The sequence below is a fragment of the Procambarus clarkii genome, chromosome 1 (genome assembly GCF_040958095.1).
Source record: "Procambarus clarkii isolate CNS0578487 chromosome 1, FALCON_Pclarkii_2.0, whole genome shotgun sequence".
In the NCBI taxonomy this organism is placed as follows: Eukaryota; Metazoa; Arthropoda; class Malacostraca; order Decapoda; family Cambaridae; genus Procambarus; species Procambarus clarkii.
In genome coordinates, this window is record NC_091150.1 from 52,908,244 (window position 1) to 52,931,163 (window position 22,920).

The 22,920-nt window shown below is 37.2% G+C and overlaps 1 protein-coding gene across 2 annotated transcripts in view; it reads right to left on the reverse strand.

Annotated features, from left to right (window-relative positions):
• LOC123748385 (sodium-coupled monocarboxylate transporter 1-like) overlaps positions 1-22,920 on the reverse strand; it is a 42,913-nt gene that overhangs the window by 14,233 nt on the left and 5,760 nt on the right. The window contains exons 2-8 of one of the 2 annotated variants that reach the window (XM_069310735.1): positions 19,939-20,187; positions 17,673-17,806; positions 12,098-12,247; positions 11,433-11,587; positions 6,582-6,722; positions 4,637-4,855; positions 4,219-4,337 (exon numbers count right to left, since the gene is read on the reverse strand). In XM_069310735.1, coding sequence (XP_069166836.1) covers positions 4,219-4,337; positions 4,637-4,855; positions 6,582-6,722; positions 11,433-11,587; positions 12,098-12,247; positions 17,673-17,806; positions 19,939-20,185 — 1,165 coding nt within the window. In that variant the 5' untranslated portion in view covers positions 20,186-20,187. Of the gene's footprint in view, positions 1-4,218; positions 4,338-4,636; positions 4,856-6,581; positions 6,723-11,432; positions 11,588-12,097; positions 12,287-17,672; positions 17,807-19,938; positions 20,188-22,920 lie in introns of both variants that reach the window. The other variant, XM_069310689.1, reaches the window with a different exon arrangement.

The window sequence follows — 22,920 nt, forward strand, 5'->3', positions numbered from 1 at the left end:
GTAACTTAGGTTGTTTTTTCGCTTTGATTGCAATATCGTTCTCATAGTCCCTTTCCGATGTTCGTCTTATGTTAATGTAATCGTTCCTAGCTCTGTTGTATCTGATCCTGTTGTCCTCTGTTCTTTGTCTTCTGTACTTCCTCCACTCCCGCCTGCTGGCCATTTTTGCTTCCCGACGCTGTTTATTAAACCATGGGTTATTATATTCCTTCTTATTTTTTCCCTTTACCGTTGGTACAAATCTCTCTTCGGCCTCCTGGCATTTCTGTATGACTAGGTCCATCATATCTTGGACTGTTTTTCCTCTAATTTCTTCCTCCCACTGCACTTCACCCAGATAGTCCCTTATCCTCATATAGTCCCCTTTCCTGTAGTCAGCTCTCCTTTCCCAGATCTCTTGTTCCATGGTCATAAGTTTGAATTCCATCATGTAGTCAAAGACTAGGACACAATGGTCACTGGCCCCTAGAGGTATTTCATGCTCTAAATTCTCGATATCTTCTACGTTCTGGGTGAAAATCAGGTCTAATAGGCTCGGTGCATCTCCTCTTCTTTCCCTTGTGTCTTCCTTCACATTTTGTGTCAGGAAATTCCTGTGTATAACATCTACTAATTTTGCTACCCACGTGTGTGTGTGTGTGTGTGTGTGTGTGTGTGTGTGTGTGTGTGTGTGTGTGTGTGTGTGTGTGTGTGTGTGTGTGTGTGTGTGTGTGTGTGTGTGTGTGGTTGTGTGTGTGTGTGGTTGTGTGTGTGTGTGTATGTGTTAATCATGAAAATTAACTCGTAATGAAAAATGTAACTGTGTCAGACCACGGAGGAAGAATTGAAACAGGAATTTCTTTAAGTACTTTCGTATTTAATAATACATCTTCAGAAGAAAGGACATTCCTTCTGAAGATGTATTAATATACGAAAATACTTTAGAAAATTCCTGTTTCAATTCTTCCTCCGTGGTCTGACACTGTTATATATATGTATATATATATATATATATATATATATATATATATATATATATATATATATATATATATATATATATATATATATATATATAAATTAAAAAATGGAAAACCTTATCAAACTATATAATGACCATGACAACCTATTTACAAAATTATTATTTTGTAAATAGGTTGTTTTTATTTTAAAACTATTTACGAAATTATTATTTGAACAAAGGAGCCAATGACTGATATGTTCAACTCAAGTCTCATTTTTTTCTATCTGAATCGTTTCCTAGATGTTAAGAACTAGAAGAACAAAGTACAATGCAACTAGAAGTTAGTACAATAAATTCGTGTAAAAGAAAGAGTTCTTCATGGCTTCACAGTAATCACGTACTGCAGAGGAAGAACTTAACCTGGGGGGATGGGGCAAATCTGCATGGCCAGAGATGCCCATATGTAAACATATGCGGAGTTTAAGGTATCATCCAGTATCCCCAACATAGTTGAACATTATTGGTCAAACACTTCAAAAGCTTGTCAACTCCAGATCAGAGATCGAAAGTAGAGGACCTCTCCATGTTTAAAATAATGCAGTAGTGCAATAATTAAATAAGTATGGTTATTGGTAAACACAGGTTTTTCTCAGAATATTTGAAAGTTCTTTACAATTATTATTATTTGTTATACCTGTGGGAAAACCTGCCGGGATAATTGTGAGGAGAGCTACTAGGGACTTGTATTGCACTAAATTAAAAATTACTGTATGCAAAATTAATGTCATTAGTGTCAACCTCGCGAGTGTCTGGTCACTGGAAAGAATTTAAGTTGAGCTTGACTGGATCTTTTCTTAGACAAGGGACACTCATGAGGGTGTCTGGTTACTTTGAAAAGATTCAGTCACTTCAAGTAAAAACTTACTGAAATATGAGGCGTTGCCTCACCCTGTAATGACAGACTAATTGGATATATCAAGGTTATAGAAGCATGGAATTGGCCAATTAACACTTTAAAATAACTCGATACACTTATGTCTAAATGTCGGGTGTCTGTCTGACGAGTTGCCAGACTGGTTAACTCTCTTGTGATATTTAGGCACGATTTTTTATGTCCCAGTTTTGCTGTTTAATATTCTGGTAGTGTTGCTAATTGATTATGTCTTTAATTGCATTTGCAGTAGGATGAGATAACGTAGATGGTGGAAGTGGAGGCAGCATTACTTTGTGTGCTCCACTCTACACTCTTTTTAGATTATTTTACTAGGAATTTGCCTTGTAGATATTGTCCAGGTACTCTCCCAGTTCTAGAGAGTAATCACTGGTGATAAAGATATGTTATCATGGTGTCCTTTACAAATTAATGTTCGTAATACACCGTGACACTTGTTCACTGCTTTGTAAACACACACGTTCTGCCCCGGGCATGCCCCTTGGGTTGCTTCTCTCCTGAGTTTGGCTCCATCCACTTCCTAGAGAGGGTAGCTTTCAATGAATATTGATTCATTATTTTTACTGTCTAGACATATGACTGACATAAGATGTGATTAAAATATAATTAGATATAACATTTAAAGATTACAAGTAGTACTTCCTAGCACTACTGATACTTATTAAGGATTTGATTTAATCTGCACTGGAAATTGATTGAATGTTCCAACAGTTTTTTAATTAAGAAATTTTTCTAGAAGCTTCTAGATCATTGAGAAATCACGCACAAAGTCACGTAGGCAACCAGGGACCCTATGGCATATGTAATCATATGCATTGTCATGTAGGATCCAGATATAATGAATCTGTAGTGATTCTGAGATGATTTTGATATTGATTTTGGTATGATTTAGATATGATATAGAAATAATTCATTTCTTAGATAATAATATAGATATAATGGGTAAAATTTCCCACAATACCCGAAAGAGAAAACTTTTTGTAATGGACTTCATTAGTGAGAGTAGAAAATTAAACAGGAAAATAAAGTTCCCGAAATCCAATAAGAAATTGAAATTGGCCTAACGTAACACTAAAAGTGTAATCTCAAATAATTCATCTCAAGTACAGCATAATTTGACCAGAGAGGAAGATGTTAATTTTCTTAATATAACCATAATTTTTCAAGATAACATATTGGTGGCTAATCACCTTTTTGAAATTTATGTCCTCATTCGTATATGTACTGTTACGATATCAACATCTTCTCTGGAGTGAAGTGTGGTGATAGCAATGCCATCTATGGACCTGCACTCTAACTCCAAGGCATTGGGTGAGACGAAGACAACGCCGTCTGTTGACAGAGATGTGGCAAGTTCAACGCCATCTGTGAAAGGCTCCTGTTCGTACCTCAGTTAGGAGGTAAGGTTGGTGATGAGGACCTCTGGTGAATGAGTAACAATATCAATGCCATCTAGATTGTGCATCCGATGATATTTTCTGTTCCCCCTGTAAAAGGCTGTCATCCTATGTTTTCCTTGTATACTTTCTGTCTGACTATTGACTATTATATCCACAGAGGTGACGTGGAGGGTCTACTGCGCTTTAGAAAGGAGTTCACCTTGGGCAATCCAGAACCTAGACTTCTCAATATGAGGGCAAGTGGCTGCCATCAGTAATAGACAGTGTGTTGCTTTTGTACTTGTGCAGCGATTGTGTGGACCGACGTACCCGGGATTTGGCCAAGAGGAGTTACAAGACGACAGTATTGACCATCTGTTGAGAAGTGCTGCCAGTGTGTAGTCAGACTTCTGCCAGAGTGTTAGTGGAGACCCTGGATGTATTATTGGTGGCCCCTTTCAGTGTGTTGCTGAAGCCCTCTGCCATTGTGTTTCTGAAGAGCAGACGTGGGGTATTTGGACATCGTTACGATATGGTGTGGGATTGGCCCATGTTCAGTAAGGTGAACTCGCCGGTGTTAAAACCATTGGAAGTGGATGATGTATACTTGAAGATGGTGGACTCACCAGGATTTGAAGAACACTGCAGATATATTAAGTGTCATGTGTGAAAGAGACTGTGTACATATTTGTAGTTATATGAAATAGATAATATATTGGTAAAGGTGCTATTTAGTCTTGTTTACCCCCTTGTATTTCATGCACAATTACGTGCCACCGCCAATTCTTTATAACTTACCATATACTTGGGGTGGGATCATAGAAGAAGAGGCTCTAAGACCCCATAAGCAGAAAACCTGGTTACAGGCTCAAGAAGGCCGTAACACATACATATATATTAATTGATTTACTACGTTTGGGAGCATATACATAGGAAATAATTACAGATGATTTTCAAGGCTTTAGTGGCGCCCTCGTTGCTCAGGTCCCTGAAGCAGCTCCGTTCCTTCAAGAAGTCCTCCCAAAGGAGACAAGCCACCGAGTTCGCTGCGCTGGACACAGAACTGGGAAATGGTCGATGGTATGAGTATGCTACCTGCTTTATTGCAAATTATAAAATTTTAATTTAATTCAACTTATTAATATATACTGATTAAAATTATATTAGAATATATAGAGAGCAAATTCACACACACACACACACACACACACACACACACACACGTTCAGGAATCTGTAGATCGGTTGATTGACAGTTGAGAGGCGGGACCAAAGAGCCAAAGCTCAACTCCCACAAGCACAACTAGGTGAGTATACACACACACACACAGGTAGAACTAAATAATGAAGAGAGTAAGCTTACCTCAAAACTCCCCCATACACAGCTACAACGAAAATTCCAGACAACCCAGTGAGATGGTTCAACTTGTCTATAACCATAAAGGGTAAAATCTGGTCAAATTTGTTGATCTTGCCAGAGGAGAAGGGATCGCAATCTCTGTAGACGGCGTAGGCGACCATACCAGAGAAGAAATACAGCAAATACAACAGACTCAGCCCCACGGCAAAGACAAGGCACAGCCTGAGATATTGAAAGTTGAAAATCCATAAATAAAAATATTCTGGACGATTTGTATTTTTTTTACTTAAAATGCCTTAAAAGATGAAGATTTGGATCAAAGGTTAATTTAGTAATGGTCGTAGTAAAATGATGACAAATAAGTACGATTATTGTAATATGAATCAATATTGATGAATATATACATATTTAGATAGTTTTTAATAGATGTTTCTTTACTTTTTATATTAGATATTAAAATGTATGTGCCTCCGAGAGGACCTCATTTTCACCACGACTGATCTTCGAAAAGGTCTCTACCATCGGAAATGTCTCACCGGCTGATATCCTGGAGACCAGAGAAGGTGTTCACCTTCTCTTCTCCAGCGACAACGACCTGGAGAAGCTATTCACCGCCTCCTCCACGTCAAATACCCGCATCCCATGTATGTCGACGCCAACACCATGAACTCCTACACTGACCTCACCATACTGAAGAAAGAATAACGCAACCCAGAATTTCACCGCAAATTCCCAGATGGACAAATGCAATTCCTTGAACAGGACGACGATCCTGATGGTACCAAACTTCCCAGGTTGTTCTGTTCTGGTATAAAGTGTCGCCTTTCACATTAAACTGCAACCTGGCGACCAAGCCTCCTGAGGGCCATAAACTGCGAGTGACTGGAAGACCCCATTCATCCACAGATCTCCAGTATCAGCTACTGGTACTGGTAATGGTTCCAAAGGACCTCCACTTACGGGCTATTCCTGCCACGTTTTGGGTGGCTTTCCTCTCTCTTATACTCACTGTCTTTATGATCCATTACTGATGGATCCATTACTAATGTGATCCATTACTGATGGATTAGTAATATAATTTTATTGGAGGTGTTGTGGTTTCTAGTCTTGGTTCAGGAGTGTACCTCCGGTCCCAATGTCGTCTTACAGTGGTGTTGATCTCGTGGTTACTATAACTAATGTTCACCAGTACTTGTGTTATCCTCTCAAACTCCCTACTCAAGTTACTTCATTCAGAGCAGTGGACAAGGGCTCGACGAATATGAGCATTGATAACAATGGCGTTATATCTTTGAGGACAGTCACTTCTACCGTTTAGGCATAATCCTATGTTTGTAGGCTTAGTATATACGCTGGTGCATAGAGATGCTTATGTTTTTGTTATTAACACATCCACGAAAGGTAGACTGTTATTTTTACTATTTTCATTGATGAATTGGAATCCTGACACACTCTCTCTAGATGTTTTTTTTAGACCAATTAGTTCTGTTAGGTCTTTTTCTATTACGAATATATCATCGATATATCGCCAGCATACGCTTCATTTTTCAACTGCAACTCAAGACTCTTTCCTTCATGGTGCTCCTGTAAAAATTAGCAAATAACACTTCTAGGGGGTAGCATATTGTTGCTCCATCTATCCGTAGATACTGATTGTATCTACTGTATCCATCTGTAGATACAATCTGTAGATACAGATTGTAGGCCGGGTGTTAATTGAAAATTACAAAATAATATCAGCTGTTAATTAAAATATATTTATTCCAACATTTCTTGATGAGGTGAAGATTGACGTTGCCAAGAGTGATACAGGTTGGAAATATGTTTCATATAACTACTATGAAATCTAAAATTTAAACATCTTGTATTATTCTATTTTCCAGATGTAAGAACAGAAATACAGCACCTGTGAGCTTCTGTTAGTGGCTTTTAGCAGCTTAATTCTTACCTTTTTGATGTCTGGACGTTGCTGACAGATACGAGCCTCTGGAAGGATACCTGACTGAAGGCAAACAAATAAAGAACATGATGGAGGCCCATCATTATAGTTGACCAGAAAGTGTGGCGAATGAAGGGGCTGGGATCCAGGCTGGAAGGAAGAGATATGAAGCTGTAAGAAAGTTTTATTTTGATAATGAGCAATTGCTTCCTTTCGGACAATTTATGCTGCGTCTCCTTATGTGTGAACTGCACCTTTGTAAACAGCCTGTCCTCATAAACATTGGCCAAATGCTTATTATTAAATTAATCCAACCACAAACATTGTACACACACATTATGATGGAACATTTCTTCACCAGAACTTCCATTTCATCCTGCTAAATGCTTCATCCATGAACTGAAAGTTTAAAATAGTTATCACCAAAACCATATCGCCTAACCTAACCTAACATAACCTAACCTAACATAACCTAACCTATCCAAAGCCTGACAAAACACACACCAATAATATACATTAATATTAATTTATATTCGAGTTACGATTTTTGTTACACGTCACGATCAAATTTAGGAATGGTAATTATGATCCCCTGTAGTTTGGCCGAGGATAGGCTGCCGTGAATGTAGTTAGACAGTCGTAGCTTTTTTAATTAATATCAAACTTGATGAAGGTCTCTACCTAAACGTCAATAGTGAACGTAGCGTAAATTCTTGATAGAAATGCTCCTGTAATGAACAAAATATATTTACTGTCAAGTTCGTTAAGAACATTTGTCACCAGTACGTATATTATCAAAAATTACTTAGATACAACCGAAAATTTGTTATCGTCACTATGAGGGTACCAGATGCGTAATTCTGTATAATAATTATATTATTCATGGGTTAGAAGGCCAGGCAGCATATTATATATATATATATATATATATATATATATATATATATATATATATATATATATATATATATATATATATATATATATATATATATATATATATGTCGTACCTAGTAGCCAGAACTCACTTTTTGGCCTACTATTCAAGGCCCGATTTGCCTAATAAGCCAAGTTTTCCTGAATTAATATATTCTTTCTAATTTTTTTCTTATGAAATGATAAAGCTACCCATTTCATTATGTATGAGGTCAATTTTTTTTTATTGGAGTTAAAATTAACGTAGATATATGACCGAACCTAACCAACCCTACCTAACCTAACCTAACCTATCTTTATAGGTTAGGTTAGGTTAGGTAGCCGAAAAAGTTAGGTTAGGTTAGGTTAGGTAGGTTAGGTTCTCGAAAAACAATTAATTCATGAAAACTTAGCTTATTAGGCAAATCGGGCCTTGAATAGTAGGCTGAGAAGTGCGTTCTGGCTACTAGGTACGACATATATATATATATATATATATATATATATATATATATGTCGTACCTAGTAGCCAGAACGCACTTCTCAGCCTACTATGCAAGGCCCGATTTGCCTAATAAGCCAAGTTTTCATGAAATAATTGTTTTTCGACTACCTAACCTACCTAACCTAACCTAACCTAACTTTTTCGGCTACCTAACCTAACCTAACCTATAAAGATAGGTTAGGTTAGGTTAGGTAGGGTTGGTTAGGTTCGGTCATATATCTACATTAATTTTAACTCCAATAAAAAAAAATTGACCTCATACATAATGAAATGGGTAGCTTTATCATTTCATAAGAAAAAAATTTGAGAAAATATATTAATTCAGAAAAACTTGGCTTATTAGGCAAATCGGGCCTTGCATAGTTGGCCAAAAAGTGCGTTCTGGCTACTAGGTACGACATATATATATATATATATATATATATATATATATATATATATATAATATATATATATATATATATATATATATATATGTCGTACCTAGTAGTCAGAACGCACTCCTCAGCCTACTACGCAAGGCCCGATTTGCCTAATAAGCCAAGTTTTCATGAATTAATGTTTTTTCGACTGCCTAACCTACCTAACCTAACCTAACTTTTTGGGCTACCTAACCTAACCTAACCTACAAAGATAGGTTAGGTTAGGTTAGGTAGGGTTGGTTAGGTTCGGTCATAAATCTACTTTAATTTTAACTCCAATAAAAAAAATTGACCTCATACATAATGAAATGGGTAGGTTTATCATTTCATAAGAAAAAAATTAGAGAAAATATATTAATTCAGGAAAACTTGGCTTATTAGGCAAATTGGGCCTTGCATAGTAGGCCGAGAAGTGCGTTCTGGCTACTAGGTACGACATATTATATATATATATATATATATATATATATATATATATATATATATATATATATATATATATATATATATATATATATATATATATATATATAGTTATATATATATATATATATATATATATATATATATATAGTTATATATAGTTATATATAAGTTAGGTTATGAATTTAGGTTCGGTCATATATCTACATTAATTTTAACTCCAATAAAAAAATTGACCTCATACATAATGAAATGAGTTAAAATTAACGTAGATATATGACCGAACCTATCCAACCCTACCTAACCTAACCTAACCTATCTCTCTCTCTTTCTCTCTCTCTCTCTCTCTCTCTCTCTCTCTCTCTCTCTCTCTCTCTCTCTCTATATATATATATATATATATATATATATATATATATATATATATATATATATATATATATATATATATGTCGTACCTAGTAGCCAGAACGCACTTGTCAGCCTACTATGCAAGGCCCGATTTGCCTAATAAGCCAAGTTTTCATGAATTAATATATTTTCTCTAATTTTTTTCTTATGAAATGATAAAGCTACCCATTTCATTATGTATGAGGTCAATCTTTTTTTATTGGAGTTAAAACTAACGTAGATATATGACCGAACCTAACCAACCCTACCTAACCTAACCTAAACTATCTTTATAGGTTAAGTTCAGTTAGGTAGCCGAAAAAGTTAGGTTAGGTTCGGTTAGGTAGGATAGGTAGTCGAAGAAATATTAATTCATGAAAACTTGGCTTATTAGGCAAATCGGGCCTTGTATAGTAGGCTGAGAAGTGCGTTCTGGCTACTAGGTACGACATATATATATATATATATATATATATATATATATATATATATATATATATATATATATATATATATATATATATATGACCGCATATTCTGTATTTATTATTTTCTGGTTTAGGGCTTCTATCCCTCTAACTATTTTCTTAGCATCAGGGCTTAATTGAAATAGGAGTTCTCCAAAACTCATTTTCGTACTTTTAAGGTGAAGAAAAGAAGTGATTTACTATAGAGTGTATTACACTTATTTGTATAATTTGCACGACGTTTCGAACCTCCATGGTTCATTCTCAAGTGAACAGATCTTACAATACTAGTTGATTTTATACCCGCATTAGGTCAGGTGATAATACAATGAAGGTGAAAACATGGGGGGATACATAAGGGATAAACATAGGGGCTGCAGAAGGCTTATTGGCCCATACGAGGCATCTCCTATCTAAACACAAAGATTAATCCAGTGTAATTGGCCTGTTATGTTGGACATTGTCTTCTGTGTTGGCATCGATATGTTCTTGTCTTGTCCTTACTCTCATGGTGGGTAGAGTAAATAGTTCCGTGATTTGGGTGTTCATGGTAGGTCGCTCTATTCTTATGTGAATTGCCTCAAGAATTTGTAATCTTCTTGAATCTTGGGTTTTGTCTATTATGCAAGTATTCTTGTTCAACATTTCTCTTGTTAGAGTAATGTCATGGGCTTGTCTCATGTGATTCCTAGGGGCACCAGTTTGAAGATGGCATGTCAAACGCCTCGTCAGCTTGGTCGACGTCATACCTATGTACTTACATTGAAGGTTACATCCTTCGTGGGGGCAAGTGTACATGTATACAACGCTTGACTGCTGTAGAGGGTTCTCCGTCGGCTTCGGGCTGTTTTTGATAAGGAGTTCGGAAGTCTTCTTGGTTTTGTAGAATATTATCAGGTTTATGTTTTGGTTAGGAGTAGTGCTTTTTACTCCTTTACGGATTATTTCTTTCATTATTCTTTCCTCTTTTATATGTTCACTGTGCATGGTTGATTTGTAATATAATTTTATTGGGGGTGTTGTGGTTTCTTTTCTAGGTTCTGAATTATACCAACGGTCCAAGTGTCTTCTTATAGCAGCGTTTATTTCCGCGTTGCTATATCCATTGTTCACCAATACCTGAGTTACTCTTTCAAACTCTCTACTCACGTTGCTCCATTCAGAGCAGTGGGTAAGCGCTCGACGAATATAAGCATTGAGAACACTGGCTTTGTATCTTTGGGGGCACTCACTTCTACCGTTCAGGCATAATCCTATGTTGGTGGGCTTGGTATATACGTTGGTGCTTAAAGAGGTTCCTGTTTTTGTTATTAGTACATCCAAGAATGGCAGACTGTTATTTTCACTATTTTCAGCTTGAGCCACACTTGAAAAGTCTTCTCGAAGCATGTACAAAGGAAGCCCCTTTCATCAGTCCACAAGGAGACATGTATTTACAAATAGACGGAGTAGCAATGGGCTCCCCCTTAGGAGTTTTATTTGATAATTTTTATATGGGAACCATCGAAGATAGGGTCTTCAGTAGCAGACAAAAACCAACTGTATACTGCCGTTATGTAGATGACATATTCGTAATAGTAAAAGACTCAGATGAACTAATTGACCTAAAAAAGACACCTAGAGAGAGAGTCAGTACTCCGATTTACACATGAAAATAGTGAAAATAACAGTCTGCCATTCTTGGATGTAGAATGACCAACCAATTAACCAACTTATTAGGTAGCACTTTAATACTCACTTGAGGAACTGGACCCGAGAGCCTTGAAGCGCTGAGTCCCAGACGACGCCGACCCCACCAAGGTCAAGAGTACAGATGACCACCACCACCAACACTCCCAGGAACATGAGGGAGGTCTGCAACACGTCCGTGTACACCACAGCCTTCACTCCTCCCTGGTGAATAATGAGGCATTATGAGTCTTGTGTGACTCACTCCTATGATCATGAGGAAAGTTTGTACCGCAGCCTCCACTCCTTCCTGGGGAATAATGAGGCATTATGAGTCTTGTGTCACTCACTCCCAGGAAGATGAGGAAAGTTTGTACCACAGCCTCCACTCCTCCCTAGAGAATATTGAGGCATTATGAGTCTTGTGTGACTCACTCCCATGATCATGAGGAAAGTTTGCACCACAACCTTCACTCCTCCCTAGCGAAAATTGATGCACCATGAATTATATAGTGCCTCATCAATCAACTTCCCATTGACTGTCATGTGCACTCCGGTTCAGTGAGCCTTCGTAGCATTAGATTAAATAAGACGCCAAAAAAAGGTAAGAATGAGTCGAAATGACAAAAGGAACGACTGACCTCGAGACTATAAACCCAAACTCAGTGCAACGTTACAGGCTGATCAAACCGCCATGCCAACATGTAATGTTTGCGTTGTAACCCCAGGACTCACGATGGTGATGTAGAAGGTGCAGATCATGCCCATGGCGACGACGGAGACAGTGGTGGAGAGGCCAATGACGGTGGTGAGGGCGAGGGACGGAGCGTACAGCACCATGCCTATAACCAAGAGGCCATACAGCAGGTAGGCGCCCGACGCCATCTGCCGTAGTGGGCGAGACTTGTAACGGAGCTCTAGGTACTGTAGAGGGGGATATAAAATGAAGCTATATCCTGTATGAGTGACTTATACTGGATATTGTATAAATAAATAAGTTTTTGTGTGAAAAATGTATTATGTAAACAATAATAAATTTTGAGAACAATATTGCGTGGATATGTAGAGTTCACTCCAAAGGACCCTTGATGTGGATTGTTCTTCCAGAAAACTGTGTAAATAATTTTCTCTCTCTCCCGGTAAAGCCAGATTCGTTCTCGACGCACCATCAGGAATTCCGAGTTCGAATCCCGGGCCGGACAGAAATGTAAGGGCCAGTTTCCTATCACCTATAGGTTTGTTCACCTAGCAGTAGATAGGTACCCAGGAGTTAGTCAGCTTGTTGTGGGGTTACATTATTGATGAAGGTCTTCTGCCAGTAGTTCCACCTTGGGTAGAAGGCCCTCGACATAAGCCTAACATGTATATATGCACATTAAGTATATGTACAGCTTGCACATTAAGCATCAGCTCCTGGGCCCTGCCTTGCTTTCGTCGGTCGTACATTGCAATGAGTCTCAGATATATTACCTCTTACCATACCACCTCACGAAACCTTGTGTGCAATTAGCTACATCCACCTCCACATCTACTTGCCCAAACACTTGCGCTTTACGATAGAGCGACGGTCTCGCTTTAGGCAGGTCGGCGTTCAATCCCTGACCGTCCAAATGGTTGTCATTTTCGGAGGCAAATCGTAAATTTGTCTTTGAAAATGTAAGAAGTGTCTTGTGAAACGTGTCCCTAGGCGTCAGACTATAATATATTGTGAAAATGAACTTTGAAGAGTTAATTTTTCAACTTCCCTCAACAGTGAAGAAAAACATAAGAAACATTGAGAAGATTCTATATATATATATATATATATATATATATATATATATATATATTAGTATATTTTGGTAGCAGTCTTTCCTGTAGACATATATTATTAAATATGACCGAAAAAGTAAGATTAATAATTCTAACACGAATTTTCTCAATCTTTCGTACATTTCTTTTCACTGTTGGAGGTAAATCAAAAATCAATTCTCCAAAATTCAATATTCATAAAATTCAAAAAATAAAAAATGAATTTTGGAGAATTGATTTTTGATTTACCTCCAACAGTGAAAAGAAATGTACGAAAGATTCAGAAAATTCGTGTTAGAATTGTTAATCTTACTTTTTCGGTCATATTTAATAATATATATATATATATATATATATATATATATATATATATATATATATATATATATATATATATATATATATATATATATATATATATATATGTCGTACCTAGTAGCCAGAACGCACTTCTCAGCCTACTATGCAAGGCCAAATTTGCCTAATAAGCCAAGTTTTCATGAATTAATTGTTTTTCGACAACCTAACCTACCTAACCTAACCTAACCTAACTTTTTCGGCTACCTAACCTAACCTAACCTATAAAGATAGGTTAGGTTAGGTTAGGTAGGGTTGGTTAGGTTCGGTCATATATCTACGTTAATTTTAACTCCAATAAAAAAAAAATGACCTCATACATAATGAAATGGGTAGCTTTATCTTTTCATAAGAAAAAAATTAGAGAAAATATATTAATTCAGGAAAACTTGGCTTATTAGGCAAATTTGGCCTTGCATAGTAGGCTGAGAAGTGCGTTCTGGCTACTAGATACGACATATATATATATATATATATATATATATATATATATATATATATATATATATATATGTCGTACCTAGTAGCCAGAACGCACTTCTCAGCCTAATATGCATGGCCAGATTTGCTTAATAAGCCAAGTTTTCATGAATTAATTGTTTTTCGACTACCTAACCTACCTAACCTAACCTAACCTAACTTTTTCGGCTACCTAACCTAACCTAACCGATAAAGATAGGTTAGGTTAGGTTAGGTAGGGTTGGTTAGGTTCGGTTATATATCTACGTTAATTTTAACTCCAATAAAAAAAAATTGACCTCATACATAATGAAATTGATAGCTTTATCATTTCATAAGACAAAAATTAGAGAAAATATATTAATTCAGGAAAACTTGGCTTATTAGGCAAATCTGGCCTTGCATAGTAGGCCAAAAAGTGCGTTCTGGCTACTAGGTACGACATATATATATATATATATATATATATATATATATATATATATATATATATATATATATATATATATGTCGTACCTAATAGCCAGAACTCACTTCTCAGCCTACTATGCAAGGCCCGATTTGCCTAATAAGCCAAGTTTTCATGAATTAATGTTTTTTCGTCTACCTAACCTACCTAACCTAACCTAACCTAGCTTTTTTTGGCTACCTAACCTAACATTACCTATAAAGATAGGTTAGGTTAGGTTAGGTAGGGTTGGTTAGGTTCGATCGTATATCTACATTAATTTTAAATCCAATAAAAAAAAATTTACCTCATACATAATGAAATGGGTAGCTTTATCATTTCATAAGAAAAAAATTAGAGAAAATATATTAATTCAGGAAAACTTGGCTTATTAGGCAAATCGGGCCTTGCATAGTAGGCTGAGAAGTGAGTTCTGGCTACTCGGTACGACATATATATATATATATATATATATATATATATATATATATATATATATATATATATGTCGTACCTAATAGCCAGAACGCACTTCTCAGCCTACTATTCAAGGCCCGATTTGCCTAATAAGCCAAGTTTTCATGAATTAATGTTTTTTCGTCTACCTAACCTACCTAACCTAACCTAACCTAGCTTTTTTTGGCTACCTAACCTAACCTTACCTATAAATATAGGTTAGGTTAGGTTAGGTAGGGTTGGTTAGGTTCGGTCATATATCTACGTTAATTTTAACTCCAATAAAAAAAATTTACCTCATACATAGAGAAAAGGGTTGCTTTATCATTTCATAAGAAAAAAATTATAGTAAATATATTAATTCAGGAAAACTTGGCTTATTAGGCAAATCGGGCCTTGAATAGTAGGCTGAGAAGTGAGTTCTGGCTACTAGGTACGACATATATATATATATATATATATATATATATATATATATATATATATATATATGTCGTACCTAGTAGCCAGAACTCACTTTTTGGCCTACTATGCAAGGCCCGATTTGCCTAATAAGCCAAGTTTTCATGAATTAATTGTTTTTCGACTACCTAACCTACCTAACCTAACCTAACCTAACTTTTTCGGCTACCTAACCAAACCTAACCTATAGAGAGAGGTTAGGTTAGGTTAGGTAGGGTTGGTTAAGTTCGGTCATATATCTACGTTAATTTTAACTCCAATAAAAAAATTGACCTCATACATAATGAAATGGGTAGCCTTATCATTTCATAAGAAAAAAATTAGAAAAAATATATTAATTCATGAAAACTTGGCTTATTAGGCAAATCGGGCCTTGCATAGTAGGCTGAGAAGTGCGTTCTGGCTACTAGGTACGACATATATATATATATATATATATATATGTCGTACCTAGTAGCCAGAACTCACTTCTCAGCCTACTATGCAAGGCCCGATTTGCCTAATAAGCCAAGTTTTCATGAATTAATGTTTTTTCGTCGACCTAACCTACCTAACCTAACCTAACCTAGCTTTTTTTGGCTACCTAACCTAACCTTACCTATATATATAGGTTAGGTTAGGTTAGGTAGGGTTGGTTAGGTTCGGTCATATATCTACGTTAATTTTAACTCCAATAAAAAAAAATTGACCTCATACATAGTGAAAAGGGTAGCTTTATCATTTCATAAGAAAAAAATTATAGTAAATATATTAATTCAGGAAAACTTGGCTTATTAGGCAAATCGGGCCTTGAATAGTAGGCTGAGAAGTGAGTTCTGGCTACTAGGTACGACATATATATATATATATATATATATATATATTATATATATATATATATATATTATATATATATATATATATATATATATATATATATATATATATATATATATATATATATATATATATATATATATATATATATATATATATAAGTATATTTTGGTAGCAGTCTTTCTTGTAAACATATGTTGTTGAATATGACCGAAAGGGTAAGATTTATGATTCTTACACGAATCTTATCAATATTTCTCACGTTTTTTTTCACTGTCGGGGGTAATTGAAATATTAACTCTTCTAAGTTCATCTATTTTTTTTTTATTTATGGTCTGCTGTCTAATTGCGTTTTGCAAGGACTTCTTACATTTTTAAAGACAGGTTTGCACACACATCATATCATGTTTGTATTCGTTCTGAGTGAGGTGATATGACCAAAATGTTTTTGGGTGAGGTGACAACACGAATCAATGGGTATATATTGGATATGAAAACATAAGAATGAAATCAACTACAGAAGGCCTATTGGCCCATATTTTCTCTTGCTGATTCTATGTTGGTACGGGGTCTTGAAGTGGGTAGAATACAGTTATGCATTAATTGGCTGTTGTTCATCCACAGGTACGATGGTAACCAGCGACTCTACATCCAAAGAGGCTCTTTTCTCTGTAGCCCGTGCTCCCCGCAGTAAGTCAACGAATTCCATTGGAGACTTCAGGCTAAAGGCACAAGGCACATAAGGAGTCAGCAGGCAGTTGAGTTGCTTAGCCAGTCTGTATGTGCGTGTGGGTATCTGGCTGATGATTGGCCGAAGTGGGTTTCCAGGCTTGTGGGTCTTGACATTCCCATACGCATAACCAGGTTTGTATTCACTGATAACCTTTGGCAGGTGGTGTCCGGATTTCTTGGCGTTCACAGTTTCAATCAAACAGTTTCTGTTTACCTTCATTTTCAATTCGGCTGTAGTATCCTTCCTTACCCTTTGGAATTTAATTTGGTCGGAGAGTATGAGGTTAATTTTTGCCAGATATTCGTCTTTTTTAAGAGTAATATATATTGGCGACTTGTCACCTCTCCTGACGACAAGTCAGGACTTTGAGCTCGGGAAACAGTATGGTGCTTCTGTAATTACCTCGAATCTTTCCACCTTCAGCACTAAGTTCCGATTGCAAGGTGTCTTTTGTGGTCACCTTCTTTTAGAACGAATATAAGCATGATATGATGAGTGTGCAAACCTGTCTTTTAAAATGTAAGAAGTCCTTGCAAATCGCTTTTAGGCAGCAGACCATAAATAAAAAAAAATTAAATGAACTTTGGAGAGTTAATATTTCAATTACCCCGACAGTGAAAAAACATAAGATTATCGAAAAAGATTTGTGTTAGAATCATTAATCTTACCCTTTCAGTCAAATTCAACATACACACACACATTATATATATATATATATATATATATATATATATATATATATATATATATATATATATATATATATATATATATATATATATATATACCTTATTAATGGAGACCAGCTTAAGGTTGAAGAGGACGGGCAGCGACACTTGGTGGACAAACAAGCAGCCGAGGATAATCCCCAGGACGGAGGTGCAGATCTGTGTACCAAACGCGTACACCTCAGAGGAGTTTCCTGCAGAAGGGAGGTGAGGGACATATGAGGCAGAGAGAGTGTGAGGGAGGCACGAGCCTCACTGGTATGAGGTGTGAGGAAGAATAGGTTGGCTTGTGTTAGGATCGATTGTAATATTATTGACATTGATTAACTGGTTTCATATTTGCTGGTACAATATCTTTTGGAAACTTAAATGCTATACAGTTAAATTTATCCTTACTGTGTAATCAAAGAAAATTTCCATCTACAAAAAATAACGCAAATTTTATTTTATTATAGTTTTGCAAACAGGTAAGCCTAGGAAAGGTTAGGCTAGTTTTTTTTTTTAGTTTTGTAGGCAATTATTTCCATAACTCAGGCAAGATAGAACTTACTGACATATGCATGTAGATGAGACATGTTTCACGAATATCCAGGTGGAAAGAACCTAGTAATTTCTTTCCAGCTGCTTATATGTGAAACCACTCATCTAGAATATTAGTAGTCCTCAACCTGCACCCCTTGGCTTTCTCTCTAATATTAAAGTATGTTCCACGGTGATTCTTGTATATGTATATGTTCCAAGGTAATTCTTGCATGTATATGTTCCACGATAATTATAGATACTTGTGACGATATCGACTCCATCTATGGAGTGAGGTGTAACGATATCCACGCCCCATGCTATTTTTGTGGAGCACTACCGACCACAATTTGTTTAGGAAGTGGATCGATGACAAAGCGCTGTGTTGAAGGAGGTGACGATGTACACGCAATCTATTGAGTGCACCCGACCACATTTTCTGTTTCCCGGTGGAAGGCCGTCATCATATTTTATCACTGTGTAGTTTCTGTCTTGCTAATGACGTTTTTAGTCCGCAGAAGTGATGTGGAGAGTATCGTGGTCAGCAGGAATCAGTTCACCCACACCAGTCCTGAACTCAACACGTGTTTTAGCGGGAACAAGTGGCCGCGTCGGTATTGACAGTGATATGTCTGTAATACTTGCGAAGTATTTGTGACTAGATCGACATACCCTGGCATTGCCAAATTGAGTTTCAAGACTTAAGTACTGGCCGTCTGTTAAGGCTCCTTGTAAGCCTGTGTGGACTTCTGCCAGCGTGTTGCTGGAAACTTCTGCCAGCGTGTTGCTGGAAACTTCTGCCAGCGTGTTGCTGGAAACTTCTGCCAGCGTGTTGCTGGAAACTTCTGCCAGCGTGTTGCTGGAAACTTCTGCCAGCGTGTTGCTGGAAACTTCTGCCAGCGTGTTGCTGGAAACTTCTGCCAGCGTGTTGCTGGAAACTTCTGCCAGCGTGTTGCTGGAAACTTCTGCCAGCGTGTTGCTGGAAACTTCTGCCAGCGTGTTGCTGGAGACCTCTGCCAGTGTGTTGCCGTAGAGTAGAAGTGGTTTTCTAGACACCGTGACGATACTGTGTGGGACTGGCCCATGTATTACTGAGTTGGGTGAACTCGCCGGTGTGAGGACCATAGAACGTGAGTGATGTTTATAGAAGATAAAGTGGACTCGAAAGGAAAAGAAGATTGCTGACGTTATTGTATTAGTGTCCCGTGCGAAAGTGACACTCGCTGTGTGATATGTTCACATGTATATAGATGTATTTAAAAAGTACAGTTGGTGAAGGTTTTGGTTAGTATTGTTTATCCCCCTTTTCCTTTCACGATTAATTATTAGTACCATTTCTTGAAAACTTACCAATGACTCGGGGTGGGGATCGACTAAGAAGAGGCTCTAAGGCGCCATACAGTGTTTGAAATAAAGAACCCGGTTACTAAGTGAAGGCGTAACAGCACTAAATGTTCCAAGGCAGCTCTATAGTGTATATGTTCCAAAGGTTCTCTAGATCTGGTGACTAGAGCATCCAAAGGGTATATATAAACTAGAGCCACCTTAGTTGGAACAAATGCAAACATGAGAGAGCACCAGGTGTCATGTTGCCACTTTGAGACAAACATACCTAGGTTTCCTCCATACACATAACAAAACTTATCAGAAATAACACTTTTTTTTTAACAAGCCGAAGCTTTAAAATGCAAATAAATGATAAGAAATAAAACATTGTAAGCCTACACAAAAATAGCTTGAACATGAACTAAATATTGCCAAAGAATAGTGCATAGTGAATTACAAACGATAATTTTTGTCCACTAACCCAGTATGGCTATGGCGGAGATGACGCCGCCGAGGAGAGAGAAGGCTACTGGGACTGGAGACATGGTCCTGCCGCCCAGCAGGTAGTCCTCCGAGGTGGTGTTGCCCCGACCCTTGAGGGCGCTGTACACACCGATCCCGACGGACGCCGCCAGCATGAGGCTGAAGACTGTGTAGTCCACCGTCGTGAACGTCGGCCCCGACAGATCTCCATCCTCCGCTGTAGTCACTAACTCTTCCGAAGACATCTCTAGAAGTTAAAGTTTTCCTGCATTTAATTTTAATATATCTGGATATACAGAACAAATTCTTCACATGTATATGATGAGAGCTTGAAAGATTAACATGAAAGATAATAAAATAGCATCATTAAATGTTGGAGGAAGCACTATACAACCGTCCTCCTCACCCATGTGAAGAGGAAGATTCTATTTACTCCAATAACTTGGCTAAAACTCATTAGCCTACAAACCGTTTAAATTCTAAATTTCTTCAGGATTATTCCTTTTCAGCCAGTTTAGACTTGGTTTTCTAGTTTCAAAGAGCGTTGTTTAAATCCTTGCATTGCTCTAACTGATTTTCTCTGATATATCATGCAATTGTGATTTCTTTGTTTCGACAATTTCTTTAAATTGCACACTCCACATTATTCATTGCTACCAATTTAAATTAACTTTGTGGAGGAAAACTCTCCAACATATATTCTAAAATAATGGATTTAATTAAATAATGGATTTAATTAAATACTAGAGAAGCGGACTGTAAAAACTTCTAAACATTATTTGGAGTATTTCCCTTGCACACTTTTTGGGGGGTAGAATCAATAATGCTGAGACTACCTATGACATAAATATAGAAATCATTTCAATAATGAAAATTATTAATAAATTCTATTCATGGGGTTGGGGTTAGTACACTAAATACAAAGTTATGATTAAACAAAATCTTAACTGTCAAGCAGTTCGGATAGAATGCGTCAGATAACGTCTCATAACCAGTCTAGTCCTGTTTGATCGTGATGGCTGACCAGACACGTGATCCATTGGAAGAGATGATTCTTCTTTGTAGACAATCTCCACTCTGTGAAATTAATAGCATGTAATCTCTATATGACTACAAATATTTCCATTAATACACATTGAAAGAGGAGTCGACTGATTAGGGGGAAAACTTATTTGGTGATTTTTTTATCGTCTCTGCCTAACGATTGGACAACCTAACATATAAATGTATGGCCATAAAATGATGCTACAGGTAATTAGTTAGCCATACGAGGTGTCCACTATGATGAATGAAGTTGTCTGCTAAGTCTGGGACCCGATAATGCTCGGATGATCCGTATAACAGGCGATAGAAAGTAACAACTTCGGGACACTGATCAAAATGGCTTCTCTCTCGCCAGGTGTCCAGCCAGTCTCTCCTGGCGACGCACGCACCACCTGGATTCTCATCGAGTATGAGCTTGGCAAATCAGTCACGATATTTCATTCTGGTGTCCAATTTGAACAGAACACTGCCGACGTTATTTTACATCATATTATCGCACTCTAGGTATCAACAGACGGTTTTCCGCTGTGTATATACTTGAACCTAAGTGGCGTTAGATAAAAATACATAAATACGTAGGTGAAATTCAGCTCGTGACTTTTGTTTATCCTGGATCAGCCAATCGCAGCTGTGGAAAACTTTACCGACAAACGGAAATATAATTTGTTAAATTGAACTAAATCAATTTCCAATCTATATGGCCTAGTAAATCAAATAAGGTTAGACTGGGTTTAATTAGGTTGATATTAATAATTTAATTCTAGTAGAAACTGGGTGGCTAATGTAACAACGGCATAAATGTTAAGGAAAATTTGTTGTACTACGCTACTGGTTAGTAGGGTTAGTAAAATTGATTTCCTAGTACAGTAGATTTATCTCATCGTACTAGGGGGTTAGTATTTGGGTGTAGAAAATTTCCTACAGACTTCAAAAGCTGCAAAAATTTACACACACACACACACACATAAGTGTGTGTGTGTGTCGCAGTCTCCGTGGTGTAGTGGTAAGACACTCGCCTGGCGTTCCGCGAGCGCTATGTCATGGGTTCGTATCCTAACCGGGGAGGATTTACTGGGCGCAATTCCTTAACTGTAGCCTCTGTTTAACGCAACAGTAAAATGTGTACTTGGATGAAAAAACGATTCTTCGCGGCAGGGGATCGTATTCCAGGGACCGTAGGATTAAGGACTTGCCCGAAACGCTACGCGTACTAGTGGCTGCACAAGAATGTAACAACTCTTGTATATATCTCAAAAAAAAAATAAAAAAAATAAGAGGCTGGTACATAAGCTGGAGAGACAGGCACGTGTAGCTGGTAAGGTGCTCCAGTGGATAAGGGAGTATCTAAGCAATAGGAAGCAGAGAGTTACGGTGAGGGGTGAGACCTCCGATTGGCGTGAAGTCACCAGTGGAGTCCCACAGGGCTCTGTACTCGGTCCTATCTTGTTTCTGATAAATGTAAATGATCTCCCGGAGGGTATCGATTCATTTCTCTCAATGTTTGCGGACGATGCTAAAATTATGAGAAGGATTAAAACAGAAGAGGACTGTTTGAGGCTTCAAGGAGACCTAGACAAGCTGAAGGAATGGTCGAACAAATGGTTGTTAGAGTTTAACCCAACCAAATGTAATGTAATGAAGATAGGTGTAGGGAGCAGGAGGCCAGATACAAGGTATCATCTGGAAGAGGAAATTCTTCAGGAGTCAGAAAAGGAAAAAGACTTGGGGGTTGATATCACGCCAGACCTGTCTCCTGCAGCACATACCAAGCGGATAACATTAGCGGCATATGCCACGCTGGCCAACATACGAACGGCATTCAGAAACTTGTGTAAAGAATCATTCAGAACTTTGTATACCACATATGTCAGGCCAATCCTGGAGTATGCAGCCCCAGCATGGAGTCCATATCTAGTCAATGATAAGACTAAACTGG